The 16,211-nt window shown below is 45.2% G+C and overlaps 1 protein-coding gene across 1 annotated transcript in view; it reads left to right on the top strand.

The window, feature by feature from the left end:
* The first annotated feature begins 3,937 nt into the window (after positions 1-3,937).
* Positions 3,938-16,211, top strand: part of TMEM260 (transmembrane protein 260) — a 34,280-nt gene continuing 22,006 nt past the window's right edge. The window contains exons 1-3 of the mRNA XM_030484457.1: positions 3,938-4,053; positions 9,136-9,167; positions 9,916-10,067. Of these exons, the coding sequence (XP_030340317.1) occupies positions 3,939-4,053; positions 9,136-9,167; positions 9,916-10,067 (299 nt within the window). The 5' untranslated portion in view covers position 3,938. The remainder of the gene's footprint in view (positions 4,054-9,135; positions 9,168-9,915; positions 10,068-16,211) is intronic.

Below are 16,211 nucleotides of genomic sequence, written 5' to 3'. Positions count from 1 at the left end.
CTGCCTGCTCTAAACTGTGTCTCTCAGGAGAAAATCTGCAACAGAGCCTGGTGAAAAGACAACTCTCTAAGTACACAGCCATTTTGGAGAGATATGTTCTCAAGCTGTGTTTTTAAAATTACTTTAGAAGTTCTTGTTTATTTTCTCTGCCTGCCTTGGGTATTTCCTGTCGGGCTGAGCATGGAGCATGGAGCCGGAGGAGATAGGAGAGAATAAGCCTCCCGTTGAAAGGTGGGAGGTGTCTCACCAGCCAAACACTGCACAAACCATGAGCACTTTCTTTGCTCAGTTGCCACTAGAGTATGCTCTCGTGCTACAAGTTCCAGAGATTTTTTTCAATAAATCAATGTGTAGCACAAGGCCATCTCTCAAATGCTTTCCACTTGCCCTAGTGTGTTTTTCTTCTTACTAAGCAATACTTTTTTTTATTGCTATTGAGCCCCTCATGAAGCCTTTGAGAAAATCCAGAGGGTCACTGTGCCTTGCTCTGTGGTGAGGTGAATCTAACTTGGGTTTGGACAACTCTCAACTTTCAGAGCAGGGATGAAAACAGTCAAAAAATATCTGCCTGGCCCAAGAAGGTCCACATGCCCTTCTTGTCTTGGTCAGACCCCCAAGTTATGCCTGGTGAAGAAGGGGGAGTCAAATCTCATGAATTAGTAGATTTCTGCTTACAGAAGAAAAATGTAAATGCACTCTCCAAAGCATTTGTGCCGACATAAAGTGTGTCTGTAATCCAGGCCTTTGAAACCGGTGGTAGTTATTCAGTAATATAAAGGCTGTTGTGAGCCTGCCTTACCATATCACAGCGAAGTACTTTGTCACTGGCACCCTAAAAGTTTCAGTTTCTGCATGACAAAGATATAAAACAACTTGCAGGACAATTAAAGAACAGTTTGTCCTTACCATATTATTACCAGCCATTCTTCCACATTTCGATATTTGCCTTTAAATTGCTACTTTCTCCATCAATATAATTGTAATCAGTCATGGTTAACATTTGTCTTTGGATGCTTTTTCCAAGTTAAATACAAAGAAAGAAAAATACTGCAAAGAAGAAAGCCACATGTCGGATAAAGAGCCTTGCCACCAGCCTGCTTTCACACACACAGACTGCGCACTTTGCTGCTAAAATTACATTTTACCAGCCCCAACGGGTGCGGGGAACAATGACCCCTCTCATTACCATAGTGACAATGGCTGGCGGAGGATTGCAACATATCTTTTTCTTCTCCCCAATGAACCTCAGCCAACAACGGCAGAAACCTGCCAACGAGTTGAGTGTATTGAAGCTCACTTGGTCACCACAGAGCCAAGTGGTTGCCTTCTGGATGGAAGGCAGCCACGTGGGCCCAGCTGGTATTCAGCCGGTGTTTATACCCTCAAACACCAGTTCCTTCAAGCAACCCAATTAACTTCTGAGCGGGTCGCAACTTCAGCTTCTTTTGCCGTCTCTGTGCACACTGGCTGGAGCATGTAAAAAGACCTTCCCTAAACTCCCTTAATACCCTTCTTGGTTTTGGCTTGTGCCCTTTTGGGATTTTTGTGCCAGCTGTTCCAAAACGTTTCTTCAGCACCAGCTTCTCCAGTCCCCAGAAAATGATGTGCACTTTTTCAGTCATGTCAACCCTTAATGCTGCTCTTTTTTTAATAAATGCAAACCTAATTTTCCAACGTCTCCACTTAGATCTAATCCATAAGGCTGTTTATTATCCTAGTTACCCTCTTCTATACCTTTTTCATTTGTATTCAAAAGCCTTTCTATAATCTGTCTCAATTCTCCAGGTATGGCCTCTCCGCTCTTTTGTACAATCCCATAATGATTTCCACGGATGTGTTTTAGTCTTCTATCGATAGGTCTCAGGATGCTATTTGCCTTCCTTAACTACTCCCGCAGCGGGAATTGCTGCTTTTAATATTCTAAACACTGACACTTTCAATCCTTTTCCTCCCCAGCATCTCGTGTAACCCCATTCAGGGCATTAACCTGTATTATCTGCGTACTGCCACGCCTGCACGTGGAGCTGTGAGGCAGCCAGAGCACAGCGAGGTGGCTGCAGCCTGTGCCCATGGGTGGGCCTCACATCCCACACAGCACCCACCCCACTGGTACAGGCTCCAGCGACTGAAAAGGAGCTGCTCATCTGGCCGAGAGTGGGCAGAAGGCACTGAGCCCTGCTGGGAGCATCATTTCACAACATTACATGGGTCGGGCAACACAGGCACAGCTACAGGTCGGGCGGAGAAGAGGTTCAGAGCAGCCCTGCGGAGAAGGACTTGGGGGTGTTGGTTGATGAGACTGAACATGAGCTGGCTTTAGTGTGCGCTTGCAACCCAGAAACCAACCATATCCTGGGCTGCATCAAAAAAAGCGTGACCAGCAGGTCGAAGGAGGTGATCCTGCCCCTCTACTCTGCTCTCGTGAGACCTCACTTGGAGTATTGTACAGTCCTGGTGTCCTCAACATAAAAAGGACATGGAGCTGTTGGAGCAAGTCCAGAGGAGGGCCATGAGGATGATAAGGGGCTGGAGCACCTCCCATATGAAGACAGGCTGAGAGAGTTGGGGCTGTTCAGCCTGGAGAAGAGAAGGCTGCGTGGAGACCTCATAGCAGCCTTCCAGTATCTGAATGGGGCCTATAAGGATGCTGGGGAGGGACTCTTCCTTAGGGACTGTAGTGATAGGACAAGGGGTAATGGGTTTAAACTTAAACAGGGGAAGTTCAGGTTAGATCTAAGGAAGAAGCTCTTTACTGTGAGGGTGGTGAGGCCCCGGAATGGGTTGCCCAAGGAAGTTGTGAATGCTCCATCCTTGGCGGTGTTCAAGGCCAGGTTGGACAGTCTTGGGTGACATGGTTTAGTGTGAGCTGTCCCTGCCCATGGCAGCGGGATTGGAACTAGATGATCTTAAGGTCCTTTCCAACCCTAACTATTCTATGATTCTAAGTCTTCAATGTCTTCATAAGTGATCTGGATGTTGGGATGAAATGTACCCTGGATGAAGTTTCCCGATGACACCAAAGTGGGAAATGGATGCTTTGGAAGAGACAGCTACCCTGCAAGACAACCTAGGCAGGCTGGAAGAGTGGGCTAACAAGAACCTTATGAAGTTTAACAAGTTTAAGGTCTTGCACTTCGGTAAACACAGTCCAAGAGTGCAGCACAGGCTGGGATCTGCTGGGCTGGGGAGCAGCTCTGTGGAAAGGGACCTGAAGGTCCTGGTGGACAAGCAGCTCAATAGGAATGAACAATGTGCAGCTGCGGCAAAGAAAGCCAACAGTATGTGGGGTTACATCAACAACAGCGTCACCAGCAGAGATAAAGATGTTATTGTCCCATCTACTCAGTGCTTGTCAGGCCACACCTGGAATATTGTGTTCAGTTTTGGTCCTTGTTATACAAAAAAGGTGTGGACAGGCTGGAGAGAGTCCAGAGAAGGGCAACAAAGATGATCCAAGGGCTGGGAAGCCGTGTGAGGAAAGGCTGAGAGCTGGGCTTGTTCAGCCTAGAGAAAACAAGGCTCAAGGGATCCCCTGCCACCAAGTCCCGCTGGGGGGACTACCCCGAACAGCCGGGGAAACCCGATTCCCGCTCCCCCCCCGCTCCGCGGTGGTTTCGCCCCGCCCCACCCCGCGCGGTGGTCCCGCCCGGCCGCCCTTACCGAGAGACGCACTCCTCCGCCCCGCCCTCTTCGGTTGTACCAACTACTCTCAGCGGAGGGAGTGGGGGGAACAGGGAGAGAGGTCGCGCTGAATCGTCCCGTCGCGCCCGCGGCCTCACCTGTTCCCTATCCGAGCGCCGTTGATGGCGGGCGTGCTCGGGAAGCGGCTCGGGAGGAGCGGGAAGGCGAGCGGGGCGGGGCTGCTCCCCCCGCGGGTCGGTGGAATGGCACGGCCCGCTCGTCTCGCGCGGCTGAACCCGGAAGGCGCAGCGGCGCACATGGGCGCGGGGGCCGGTGCCGGGGCGGGCGGTGCTGCCGCCGGGGCGCTGGGCGCTGCCGTGGCGGCTCTCTACACGGCCACGCTGCCGCCTGCCCTGCCCGGCGGGGATGCGGGTAACGTACCCAGCGCCGCCAGCCCGCCCGCGAGCGAGGGAGGGGCGGCGGGGCACCTCACCGGGGAGGTGGCGCCATGGGGACCATCGCCCCCGTAGGGACTGGTGGATCGCGGTCACGCTTCGGATGTATGGGGGGGCTGAGCCCTTAGGGGCTAGTGCATCGCTGTAAGCACATAGGGTTGGTCACTCCACAGGGGCTGGTGCATCGCTGTCACCACATAGGGTTGCTGTCACCCCGTAGGGTTTCTCCCCATAGGGACTGCTGTCGCCCCATAGGATTGCTCATCCTATAGGTCACTGTCACCCCATAGGATTGCTCATCCCACGAGGTTGCAGCCCCTCATAGGCACTGGTCCGTTGCAGTTGTTCTGTGGGGTGCTCACCCCATGGGGTTTGGTGCATTTGAACCATGATGCACCATAGGGGCTGGTGCATCATAGGCACCATATATTGGAGAGCGCAGCCCACGGGGCTGGGGCATTGCCACTTCCCCCGTGGGGTGCTCATCCCAGTGAGCCTGGTGCATCGCAGTCACACGTTGAGGGGCTCATCCTGGGGGGCTGGTGCCCTCTGGCCACCCCATGTATACCCACTCCTCTCCCCTGCTGTTTACTTTGCAGCAAATAGTTTGATGAATTTGAGCCTTACGGCAAAGGGCTTAGTCAGGGGCCCTGGGCATGGCTGGTGGTGTCAGAAGGCAGATGTGCCATCCTGCCAGATATGCATCACTGCTCAGGCTATCGCTTTCTCCTTTTTTTTTTTTTTTTATCGGAGTAGGTACATGGCATACTTTTCTTTTGTATCCCAGAAGAGCATTGAGTGGGTCTGTTTAACCCTTGCTTATTGGCCAGTGCCGATTTCAGACCCAAGCTGCACATAAAATTCCGTATAAATAAGTGGGCTTTTAATGGCCGCATATATTTTACAGCTTTAGTATGTGTGGAAAGAGAGAGATCACATATTTTAACTGCAACTCTTGAAAATCTGCTGTTAGTTTTTGTTTAGAACTACATGAAAGACACTGCTGCTTGGTAAGCACAGGGTGGTCTTGTCTAGCTGGGTTTAAGGCAGTGTGTATTCAGCGTAGCTCTTTAAACACATGTAAAGTTGAGCAGTGATTCAAGTGGGGGTTATTTGATTTAAAGTTAACAGGACAGAGCGGTGTTTGCATTACACCAAGCTTGTCCTGATTAGTTGGCTCTTGGAGCTGCAGCCTTGTGTTGTCCATTTTCCCTGTTCCTGTGTTTGGATCAGAGGGACCCTGTTGTCAGAGCTGTATTAAAAGAATTTGGTTTTAAATCTTTTCTCCACAGATCATGTGTCCTGTGTTCCAGATGAAGTGTGCAAGCACCATTGCTAGGCTGGCTAGTATGCACCCCAATGGCTTTTATTTCTGCTTCCAAGTTTGTTAAAGGGCTGGCTTTCCCTCCTGCTTTTATCAGTTAATACATGATGATGAATATATTTACAGTTACTCCCGTTTTGTCTTTTAGTACTCTCTGATGGGAAATGATGTGTTTATGAATGACAGGGTGTGTGTGCTCTGAGCTGTTTGTGCTATGTAAAGCCTCAGGAATGTGGTTTTTAATTGTCCTTGAGCTTGGGTTTTGCCTGCAGGGTGCAAATAACCATTAGATTCCTTTACAAAGTGGGATGTGGGTTCTCGTGATGAGGTGATGAATCAGTGCCGGGATTTGTTTCTTGCTTGATGTGAATTATCCTGGTAGGTACAGCGAGTGGCCAGGCAGGGCAGGCATGAGTTCACCCTGCTTTCCCTGGGTTATTGTGGTTATTTTATCTCATTTTGGAGGCAGGAGGGGGATTGCTCTTTCCCTAATTTCCAAAGGCATCCTGGCTCTTCCTCACACAGCAGCTGTGTGTAGAAAGGGATGTATATATGCGCAGCACGCATCACTCCTCTGCTAATAACTTTTGTCAGAGGTATCAAGGGCACAAACTAGATGTGTGCTGCAAACGGGCACAGCAGAGAGATGCCCTGGGAGTGCCCAGACTGGGGACTGGATGCTTTCAGAGGCTTCCAGCAACTTTTGTTATTGGGAATTCTATTAATGGAAATCTCTTGGGATGGTGTCCTCCAGTTAGCCCCATGACCTCACTCTCTGTCTCTCCTGTTTATTTTTTTTTCTCTCTGCATTTTCTCCTAATTCTGCTGCCTGAGCTGTATGTCTTTACTGGAGCTGAACAGGGACAGACTTGTCCCCAGTGTCCTCTTGTGCTAGTCCCAGCCAGCAGCCACCCCGTCGCGTTCTGTTAAGACTTTTTTGGTTTATTGCCCTGGTTTCTCATGGTCCATGGGATGCTCCAGCACTGCTGCCTGGGTGGAGTCCCCTGGAAGTTCTCTGCACAGCCCTGCTCAAGGCGATTAAGTTGCCTGCGCCTGAGCACAAAGCTCAAACTTGTGCCGTCAAAAGCATTGAAGCTACTTGTGTGAGTAAAGAGCTGCTTAAGGATTTGGTCTATCAGCTTGCAGGCAGGGAGCCTGTTATTTTATTTTATTTTTAAGCTATCTGTATACTTTTTAATTGTTCCTGAAGTTTGCAGTAGTCCAAAAGTGTAAAAGGCAATAGGTATTTTCATTGGCAGCTTTCTCATATTGCTTAGTGTTGTAACAAAGAGAGAATGAATTCTGGTTCGGAAACATCTGCAGATGTTGAGACAACTTATAAAGGGATCAAATAAAAGAAAAAAAAAAAAAAAAAAGCCACAGTTTCTCCCTGACGTTTTAGACATCAGCTCCCAAACTTGATGGGGTTAAAGCAGTTTTCAGGCAGTGTTGGGCCTTTTGAACACCTTTGCTGGGGAATCAAGCTGGACAGTCTGAAGCATATTTACACCAAGATTGTGCAGGAATAAACTCTTCAGTTTGAGGCAGCGTGTAAAGATGCTGCAAGTCATTTTCTCTCACAAGAAATACATTGAAATCAAATTTGTGGATGCTGTAGTCTTCCTTTGTGTGATTTGTCACAGAATCACAGAATGGGTTGGGTTGGAAGGAACCTTAAAGACCATCTAGTTCCAACCCCTTTGCCATGGTCAGGGGCACCTTCCACTAGACCAAGTTGCTCCAAGCCCTGTCCAGCCTGGCTTCGAACACTGCCAGGGGTGGTGTAGCCACAAGTTCTCTCAGCAATTTAATAATTTAATTTAATTTTGTCGTTTAATAACAGCACTCTGTACTTACATAGCCTGTGCAGGCTGTGAGTGATACCCAGGTATGTGGGTGGGAGGTGGAGAATTAACCTTATCTGAAGTGGCGGGTGTTGAGTTCCTCTTGGTTTTCCCGGTGGAATTCCAGAGGCCCACAGCCTGTGAGCTTGTTTTTGCAGGTTTTCTTCCTTTCTTCCCCTTAATTCTTGGGAGGCAAAATTGTGCTGTTGGCTTTCAAAACTTGGCAATGGCATCCACCTGTATTTTTTTTTTTATTGCAGCTTTCTGGTTAGTATGTGTCTATATGGCTTTGGGGTTATTCTTGCCTGTGATATGAACCATTATCATAGCAACATGCATGAACTTGAACTTACTCTTTAGCCGGTTTAGATGCACATGTAACTGTATCCCAGGAGGACTTAAGTGAAGGTGAAGCCATGGCTGGCTTGAGAGCAGCATCCCCACAATGCGATGACATTCACCGTGAGCTGCTCACAGACTAGTGCATGCTGGCATGCCAGGAAACCCCAACAATGCCAAATTTAGGGTTTCCTTTACTAGCATCATCTTTTGATGTGTGCAGGGGGATTGATGGCTTCCTAACCTCACCATGCCCTAAAAACATCGGAGCTGCTGAACACTAAAAAGCTCAGTTAGGGATGAATATTTTTCCCATTGCATCCACTTTTTCAGGGCCATCTTGCAATAGGTTGAAAGTTTCCTAAAATAGAGTAGCAATAAAAATAGATGGCATTTGAAAGTGTGGTAAAATCCACATCTGAAAGGCTTTTGTGCAGAAGGCTGCAGGGCATCGTGTGGGGCAGTAGCAGTAATTTGCCAACAGCAGTAGTAGGTTGACTTGCATCTTCCTTCTGAAATATATTGTTTGCTGTAATGTCAAGATTTAAAGCTGCCATTTGTACAATCCTCCTCCTTATCATGGTATGGTAAGGACATAATGATGTGTAGAAATCTAAAATATTTTTAATTTAGCATTTAAAGTCAAGGGTGCCCTTCACTTTTTATATTTACCATCTAACAATGGGAGAGAGCTACCATGACCTTGGCACTTGCAAAATTGGCAGGACCAGTAAGGCCAGGCTCTGCAAAATGGGATCATGAAATTTGTGGGAAAGATGGAAAACCAGCAGTAATTTTTAACTTTTTCGCCTTTTGGCTCATCCCTGAATGTGTTGTGCCTATTGAATATATTTCATATACACTGTTCAGAAGTGTTGTGAAATGCTTCAGTGTCAAGTGCTCTAAAAATGCCAAGTATTATGAACTGTTATGCTAACATAGATCTTTTTGTGGTAGTTATCTGTCCTGCTATAAAATACAAACAAAATGCAAAATCTCAGTGGTGTTTCTAATGGGAGCGGCTGCTGGATGCAGCAGCTTCTGACAGGTAAAAGAGTTACTTGCGAAGCAGAAGCTGCGAGAATTGCTTTTCTCATCAAGGGAGAGCAGCGTTCCCAAATACACGGATGCAGATTTGCACAATCAGTGATGACATTTTCCCTCTTTGAAACTATAAAGCTGTGGGGGTTTTCTTAAGTGTTGTAAACTGTAGTGCTTGAAAGTTATTGAGTCAGTTGGTTTTAAATTAAAAATACACACGCACAAATGTCTGCCTATTGAGTATCTCAGGCCATTCTTTACCCGAGCATACCTATACATTCACTTATCTGTTCATAAAAGTCTCGCGAAAACATACAAAAGGTATTTTGTGCAATGACATCAGAGGGAGAAAATATTCTTAGAAAATTTCATGCTGTTAAATCTCTACAGATTTACAGTTTTATCCAGTCAAATTAATGCAAAACCCCAATGCAAGCATTTGGATTTTGAAAACTTTGGAGGAGTGTCATTTCCTAATAGTAATTATTGGTTTTACATTATTTTTTCACAGGGGAGCTGATCACAGCCGCATATGAGCTTGGAGTAAGTATTAGTTTTATTGTTTAATCAATGCTCTCATTAACAGTTTTAGGAATTAAGGAAGTTTAATTAAGCATGGAGTAAAGTAGATTAATTTATTTTCAAACCACAGTTTTTACTAACTTATAAGTACAGCACGCGACAATTTACTTCAAGTTTTAAATCCAATTAAACTAAATTATAAAGCAAAGGCTTTACTGTATATACAGTAGCTGGCTTATTATCAACCCAAATTTTGTATAAGCTGGGGAGAATAAAATAAATCGGGTTAACAATTTTAATAAGTTTTATTATTTAATAAACTTTATTATGGTGCATGATCCCTTTAGGCAAGACCTTAGGACTGTCAGCGCGGTGGTAATCCGATAGCAGTGTGGTCTTTCAACTTGCTAACCAATAAAATAGTTGAGAAGCTGCTTTTTTTGAAAAAAAAAAAAGGAAGAAAAAAAGAAAAAAAACAGCCGCTTTTTGAATGACCCTAATATACTGTGAACCCAAACAAGGAGCCCTTTAAGGCATGCTAATGAAACGTGGCACCTCCTTTTCTTGCTTCCTCATTATTATGGGTGAGGCGTGGAGCCAAGTCCACTAAGGAAAAATATTTGCGGAGTAAAATTGGTACAAGAGGATGGGTCGGGGAGAGACACCACTCGAAGATCCCTGGCTCCTGCTGCTGGACGCTGGTGTGCTGCTCTCCTTTTGATTTCATGGCAATTCACCCCTTTTCAACCCCATATTGATCTGTCCATAGGTTGCCCACCCTCCCGGCTACCCCTTGTTCACGCTGCTGGCCAAGCTGGCGACGGGGCTGCTGCCTGTCGGCTCCCCTGCCTTCCGAGTCAATCTCCTCTGCAGCTTGTTGGGAGCAGCTGCCGCCTCTTTGCTTTTTTACACGGTTTTCAGGTAAAGTCATTTTGGGTGTGTTTTTGTTGGTGTGATGCTGGCAGGGTGCTTCCCAGTCAGCTCGGGATGTTTCTGAAGGCTTCCTCTGTTCCCCTCTGGCCTTCGGACTAGCATTTCCCCTCCTCCCTTTCCAGCTGTAATTGGTTCCTCTGATCAACCTAGCAGCAGTTAAATCTGAATTTGACCTTCTTTCCTGCACAAAAGGTCCCTCTTTCTTTTCTTTCTGTTAAATAATAATAATAGTAATAATAAAAAGTGCGCCCTTTCCCTTAGACAGACATGACAGGTTGTTCAGGCTCATTATCACAAATCACCGCTCGGTTTAACTAACCAGAACTAATGAAGTTTGTCGTTCTTGAAAGATGCAGATGGTCTGTTTAAATTAACAGGATGAGCTTCACCTATCGGGATACCGTGAACTTGGTTTAATTGCAGCTCCCGGCAGAGGTGGATGGGCAGTTGCCTGCCAGTGGTACCCAAGGACCAGGGCGAACATCCGTGCCGGCTGCTTTCCTCCAGCGTAGGTGGTTGGAGGGGACTGGTCAGAGCCCATCTGTGTTCTCCGGACCTCTAACCTTGGGAGAAAAGGGAACAATCGGGATGCGCATGTGGTTGGGGGTTTTGTTAACCGTGCTCGTCTTTGATGTGCAAGTTCTGGCTGCTCTTAACCTCAGCCTGACCCATATTTGAGAGGATTATCGCAACCCGTACAAACAATTTCTGATGTTCTTTTGCAGGGAAAATAGGGCATGTTTTGAGGCAGCAAACAGTGAAATCTGAAATGATATCAGGGCGCTTCACTGAGATTATTTTGACAGAAGCCCTTTTCTCCCACCCGTTTCCAGAGCTGCATCACCCCTCAGGGAAACCTTCCCAGAGAGCGAGAGCAACCTAGAAAAAAAAGCAGGAACAAATTGTGGGGGCAGATCCTACACAACCTGAGTACCCTGAGCTCACTCAAACTTCGGTTCACGGTGTCCATCTGTCTGAGTGCATCTTCCTCTACTGAAGAGAAGTTCCTTTTCGTACATCACCTTTCACGTAGCACTGCATCAGCTCCAAAGCACACCTATTGGAATTACTTAATTCCTACATATTTCTATAGGCATTTAAAGTGATTGCTTTTACTGTTGAGTAATATATGTAATTAAGCCAGCGTTATTTAATTTAATATCCTGTATTTTACAGTGTATTTGGGGAGCTGGAAGTGGCGCTGCCCTCCCATGCACAGTGCCAGGCGCAGCTTCAGATCACAACTCCTTTTGATTATACTAAAAACTCCTGCAAGGAGTTGCTAAAGGCTTTGAATATTGGGTTCTGATTATTTTTTTGTAATGATGGTTATTCCCGTTATTACAGTTATTGTGAAGATCTGCCCTGCGTTTTAGTTTTAACTGCAGTATGTGTGACTGTTCCTTACGTGCCCATTTTGCACATGTAAAATTATGCAGTCGTTGTGTTAGAGAAACAAGAATGCAGGAGAGAAATGATGGGCTAAATTGGGGAATTATTTTTACACTTCTAGAGGTTTAATTTTTTTTTTTTGTTGTTTAATTGGATTTGGAAAATGTGGCTTCCATCATATTTGAAACATGTATGAAAGAGAGAGCGGAAACGGGAGCTGAGAGATGATAGAAACTATCAGGACTTACAGAAAATTATTTCATAGATAGAAGGCACTGGCAGGATCAGCCTAGCAGTGATTGATTTTTATTTTTTTTTAATTAATTATAAGGTATTGTGGGCCAGTTTTATTTCCAAATTCCAATGCTACATTTTTCCTTTTATGCACCTTAAAATTGATTTATTTTTTATGACATTCATTTAGCAAAAAAATGTTTTCTATTACCATTGACTTAAAAAAAAAATCTTTCCGAAAGTCTTTACTGGCACCATCTGTGTGAAAGCTGCAACTATCTGAAAATAACATGTTTTGGTTTTAACCGAGTTTGTGCGTACTCACAGAGGATCTAAATTGGTCTGTGAAATCTCCCGCACATTTTTGTGTTTTAATTAAAATTTAGCTGATGGGGTGACTCCTGTGACGTACCAGAGGAAAAATAAGCACCTGCTCCTCTTGCCACATGAAATGTGGATGCTAATATGAAAATATGTAGATGTTAGGAATACAAATAATTGATGAAGTACACATCCTTTGGGAGCAACACGGTTCAAGTGGCAAATCTTTCTCCTCAAACAATGGCCACCCTTCAGCAGAGAGGAAGCCATCTCTATGGTAATGGGGCTGACGCTGCCCTATTGATCTAGTGGAAGAAGACATTATACAATGTCAGTTGGGTTGTTACAATTTCATTTGTCGTCTGACCTGAACTTAACCTCTAAAATCTTTCTTTTCGACCTACCAGCCAGGCAGGGTTGCTGTTTACCCTCGCAGGGTTTTCTCTGGGCCTCCCAGCATCCCCATACAGTAAATCTCTCTCCTTTTTTTCCCCATTGACTCTTTTTTGTTTAAGAGGCATTTCCTGAGTTTATTCCTCTGTAGGTCAGGACAATTTCTTTGTTGCTTAAGGAAGGAGTTGCGGTTTCCTTCAAGGATGGGTGGTGTTTGGGATGTTACAGCATGTGCGAGATTAGGATCAAATTTATTCCTTAAACAGATTTCTTCTCTGGTAGGCGATGGCTGGCAGGATGCTCTGTATAGGCACTGCTGTAGTCGATAGAAAGCAATCCCAGCATCTTGTTTGTTTATTCATTGTATTATATTATATTAGTAATTTCATTATATTATTTTTTTTAAGCCTGGATTGTGCTTCTTAAAACAAAGTTATGTCTAACTGCATTGATGCAAAAAGCCCTTTTATCAGTAATCCATACTATCGCTGAACGAGCGGTTTACTCCTTTGAATTAGTTCTCAAATATGGGGTTTTTGCCCCCCTCTGCACAGTCTTAATAAATTGCTTGTAATTATCGTAAAATGGCATTTATAAAGAGTTTTCTCAGGCTGGTTGTAGCTGAGGCAAATAATTCATCTTTGCTTTGAAAGAGGGGGGAGCTGGCTTATGTTTTTAGCACACAGCAAGTGCGGCTATAGGATTGTTTCTTTAAACAACTATTTATTTGTTTTACTGTGGGAGGCAAAGCATAGCAAGTTTACAAAGTAAACCAATTATCTTCTTATAATATGATTGCCAAGGTGTCATTTTCTGCAAAGATGATGCATTCTTTGCATTCTCTGTTGCAAAGAGAGCTAGGATGCTTTCCCCAGCTTTAAATGTGTTGGTTTTTTTCTCAGTGTATACCTTTCGTAGCTTGGCTGTTTTGCTGTATCTAAATATACAAAGCTAATTTATTGCAAGGGCAATAGTGGAGTAGGTGGTGTCATTGCCCATATTTCTAGTAAGTTTTTGACAGCTTTATTCTGGCCGAGTTGCACATGGGTTTTTGAGAGGGAGGAAATTGTTTCATTAAATTAAGCTGTTCATATCTCTTTGGTTGCTGTTCTGGGTATCATGTTGAGTTTTGGACTAATATATATATTTATATATGTATACATTCCCTTTCCCCCCAGACCTTCCAAGCAACACACTGTGAATGTATACGAAAATTGGAGCCAACTCTTCTCCCATCGCCAACAAAAGCAAGTGTTAGGCATGTTGTATAATGAAATAATTAAAATTATTTCATCATTTTGAAGTCATCAAAATGTTTTGAAAACAGCAGTTGACCATTCTGACGGCTCTGAGGTTGCTTGCTGCAGTGATGTGTGTCCTGGAGCTCTCATGGGAAGGTCCCTGAGAAGGACCAGGCGTGTTGGGGCACTGGGAGGATGTGTCACCTTCATGGCCATCCCCAGAGGGTCTGCTGCCTGCGGTGGGTGGGGAAATAACTCCATGTCCTTTGGGGTTCATGGGTTTGCTGGAGCAGGAGCCATCTTCAAACAGTTTGACTCCTTTTTTTGGGTGATGGTTTAGGGAACATGGAGGGATGAGAGAGGAGCACTGCTGCCTGGCATGCTGGTGCCTGCTTGACTGCAGATGGAAATTCAAAATCAGGCTTTGGGGAAGGAGGAATATCCTTACGGGGTGTATTTGGATTTTTCCGGATTACAGATTATCACAGATTATCACTGCTGTAGCACAGTGTGAAGCTCTTGGCTGTTTCAGAAGCAGCTGTGATTAGTAACAAGTAGTTCCGAAGTTTTAGGAGGGAGAGAAGAAAGGAAAGTACTCAAGTATTCATTTTCTTTTAGAAGAATATCTACCATGATCTCTGGCTAATTGATCATATATATTTTTTATTTTTTTCCCCTCAGCCCCATAATAAACTGGCACTGAGTTCAGTGTGTTTGAAGACATTACCAAATCTGTTAATTTGCATTTTGCTCTAAAGGAGGCACATTAGGCTGCAATAACTCTGCTTCGTTTTGAAGCAGGGGGGAAGCAGGGCAAAAAACCTCTTTTTTTTTTTTTTTTTTTTTTTTTTTAAGACTGAAGAGTCTTTTCTGACAGCTAGTCAGAGTTAGAATTAGTTCAAGGAAATGTTAATAATGCACTGCCTGGCTTAATCCCTTTGATATCACCAGGTATCCTCCTGTTCATGGGTTAATTGCTTTAAAAGCGGAGGCAATATTCTGAGCGGTGGGCCGCTTCACCTTTTCACAGCTGTTACCATTGAGTGACAACTAAATCCCATGTGTAAGATGAGGAAGAGCTCAATCTCCAATTGGGAGAAAATTTATGTAAACCACAATCCCTTCAGAATGTGCGGAAGTCACAGACTTTCTTGATTTACTCTGCTTTTCCCAGAAAGCTCCATTGTTCCCTTCCCTAAGTCCCATCAACCCTTTGTAGCAGAATATCACAGCGGCGGCAGATAGCTTGAAATATATAAATGCTATCATAGCTCTGATTAATAGTGGCGCTTATGAGTCAAGTCTGATAACGGAGCAGCTCTCCACTCAATTTCAGATACCGCTAATGGAATCTGTCTCCTGCAATTGTAATGTGAGAAGGGCTAATTTGCCATGGAGCTTGGAGCTGTCACCAGCCGGGGATTGGGGGGTCAGATGGGAGCTGCCAGGTTTTTGCCCTGCAGCTTGTATCTCTCGCTTTGAATAGCGCAGCCCCCTGCCTGCCAGGGAGCTGATAGGCCGCCGGGGGGTTTATGCCACTCCGTACAATAGCGAAGGGCTGCATGGGCTGACTTGGTAATTGTGAAGCCAGCTCATTTTTATTTTATTTTATATTTTATTCTATTCCCCCCCTTTTTTTTTTCTGCAGCTGCATAATTTCTAATAAGGGGTTTTAACAAATGTCAGATTAGGAAAAGTTTCTGCAATTACAAAAAAAAAAAACAACTTATAAAACATTTAAATAGCTAAACTCGGCTCCTACTGAGGGTTGGGGTTTTTTGGCTGCCGGAAGTAGGCACTGGTTATTACAGGCACCCGGGATAAAAGCATACCTATTTTCTAAGGATTGTGAATCAAATAGTGGGTCTAACTAATATACCCTTTCTGTTTGCAATGACACCGGGAGAGAAGTTCTCATTTTTTAATGGCTGGAAGCACAGTTTTTACAACTCACTACTTAGAAAGGTGTGAGTATGCAGTGATACTTATTACAGTAGCACAGCAGTTTATGCATTTTGTCAATCTGTCATGAGTTGTTCCACTCGTTGAACTGCTTTGAAATAACTTGACATGGAGGCATTGAATTTAATTACCAGACTTTATTGGGAAGGGGCTGCTGCAGGCAGGCTCCGCTCCGGCGTGGTAGAGGTGGGAATCCAGGAGCATGCAAGGCTTGAGGTCGGGAAGGCCCGTTCCTCATTCTCCTGCTGAGCCCTCACAGGGGGGCTCTTCCTATCCCTGGTGTCCAGACCCGCCAAGGTCCCCAGTGCCATCCCAGGGCATCTTGCTGCAGGGGCAGCTTGATCCTCCCAGCAAGATGACGCAAGGGGTGGCATGCAAGATGCCTCCTGCACATGCTGGTGACATTCATAGGCCTGTATTTACCAAGGAGACAGGCAGAGACACAGTATTATCCTACAGTGGTAGTGTCCTTACTGGACATGTCCAGTCCAGGACAGGAGGGCATATGCAAGAGGGTGCAACCAGCTCCCCTTAGCCAAAACCCTCGCTAGCTCAGGACTCCTTAACCAGGCTGGACCATCCGCTCTTC

Source organism: Strigops habroptila, chromosome 4 (genome assembly GCF_004027225.2).
Source record: "Strigops habroptila isolate Jane chromosome 4, bStrHab1.2.pri, whole genome shotgun sequence".
Taxonomy (NCBI): domain Eukaryota; kingdom Metazoa; phylum Chordata; class Aves; order Psittaciformes; family Psittacidae; genus Strigops; species Strigops habroptila.
Note: the sequence above shows the minus strand (reverse complement) of the source record. Positions and strands in the feature narration are given on the sequence as shown.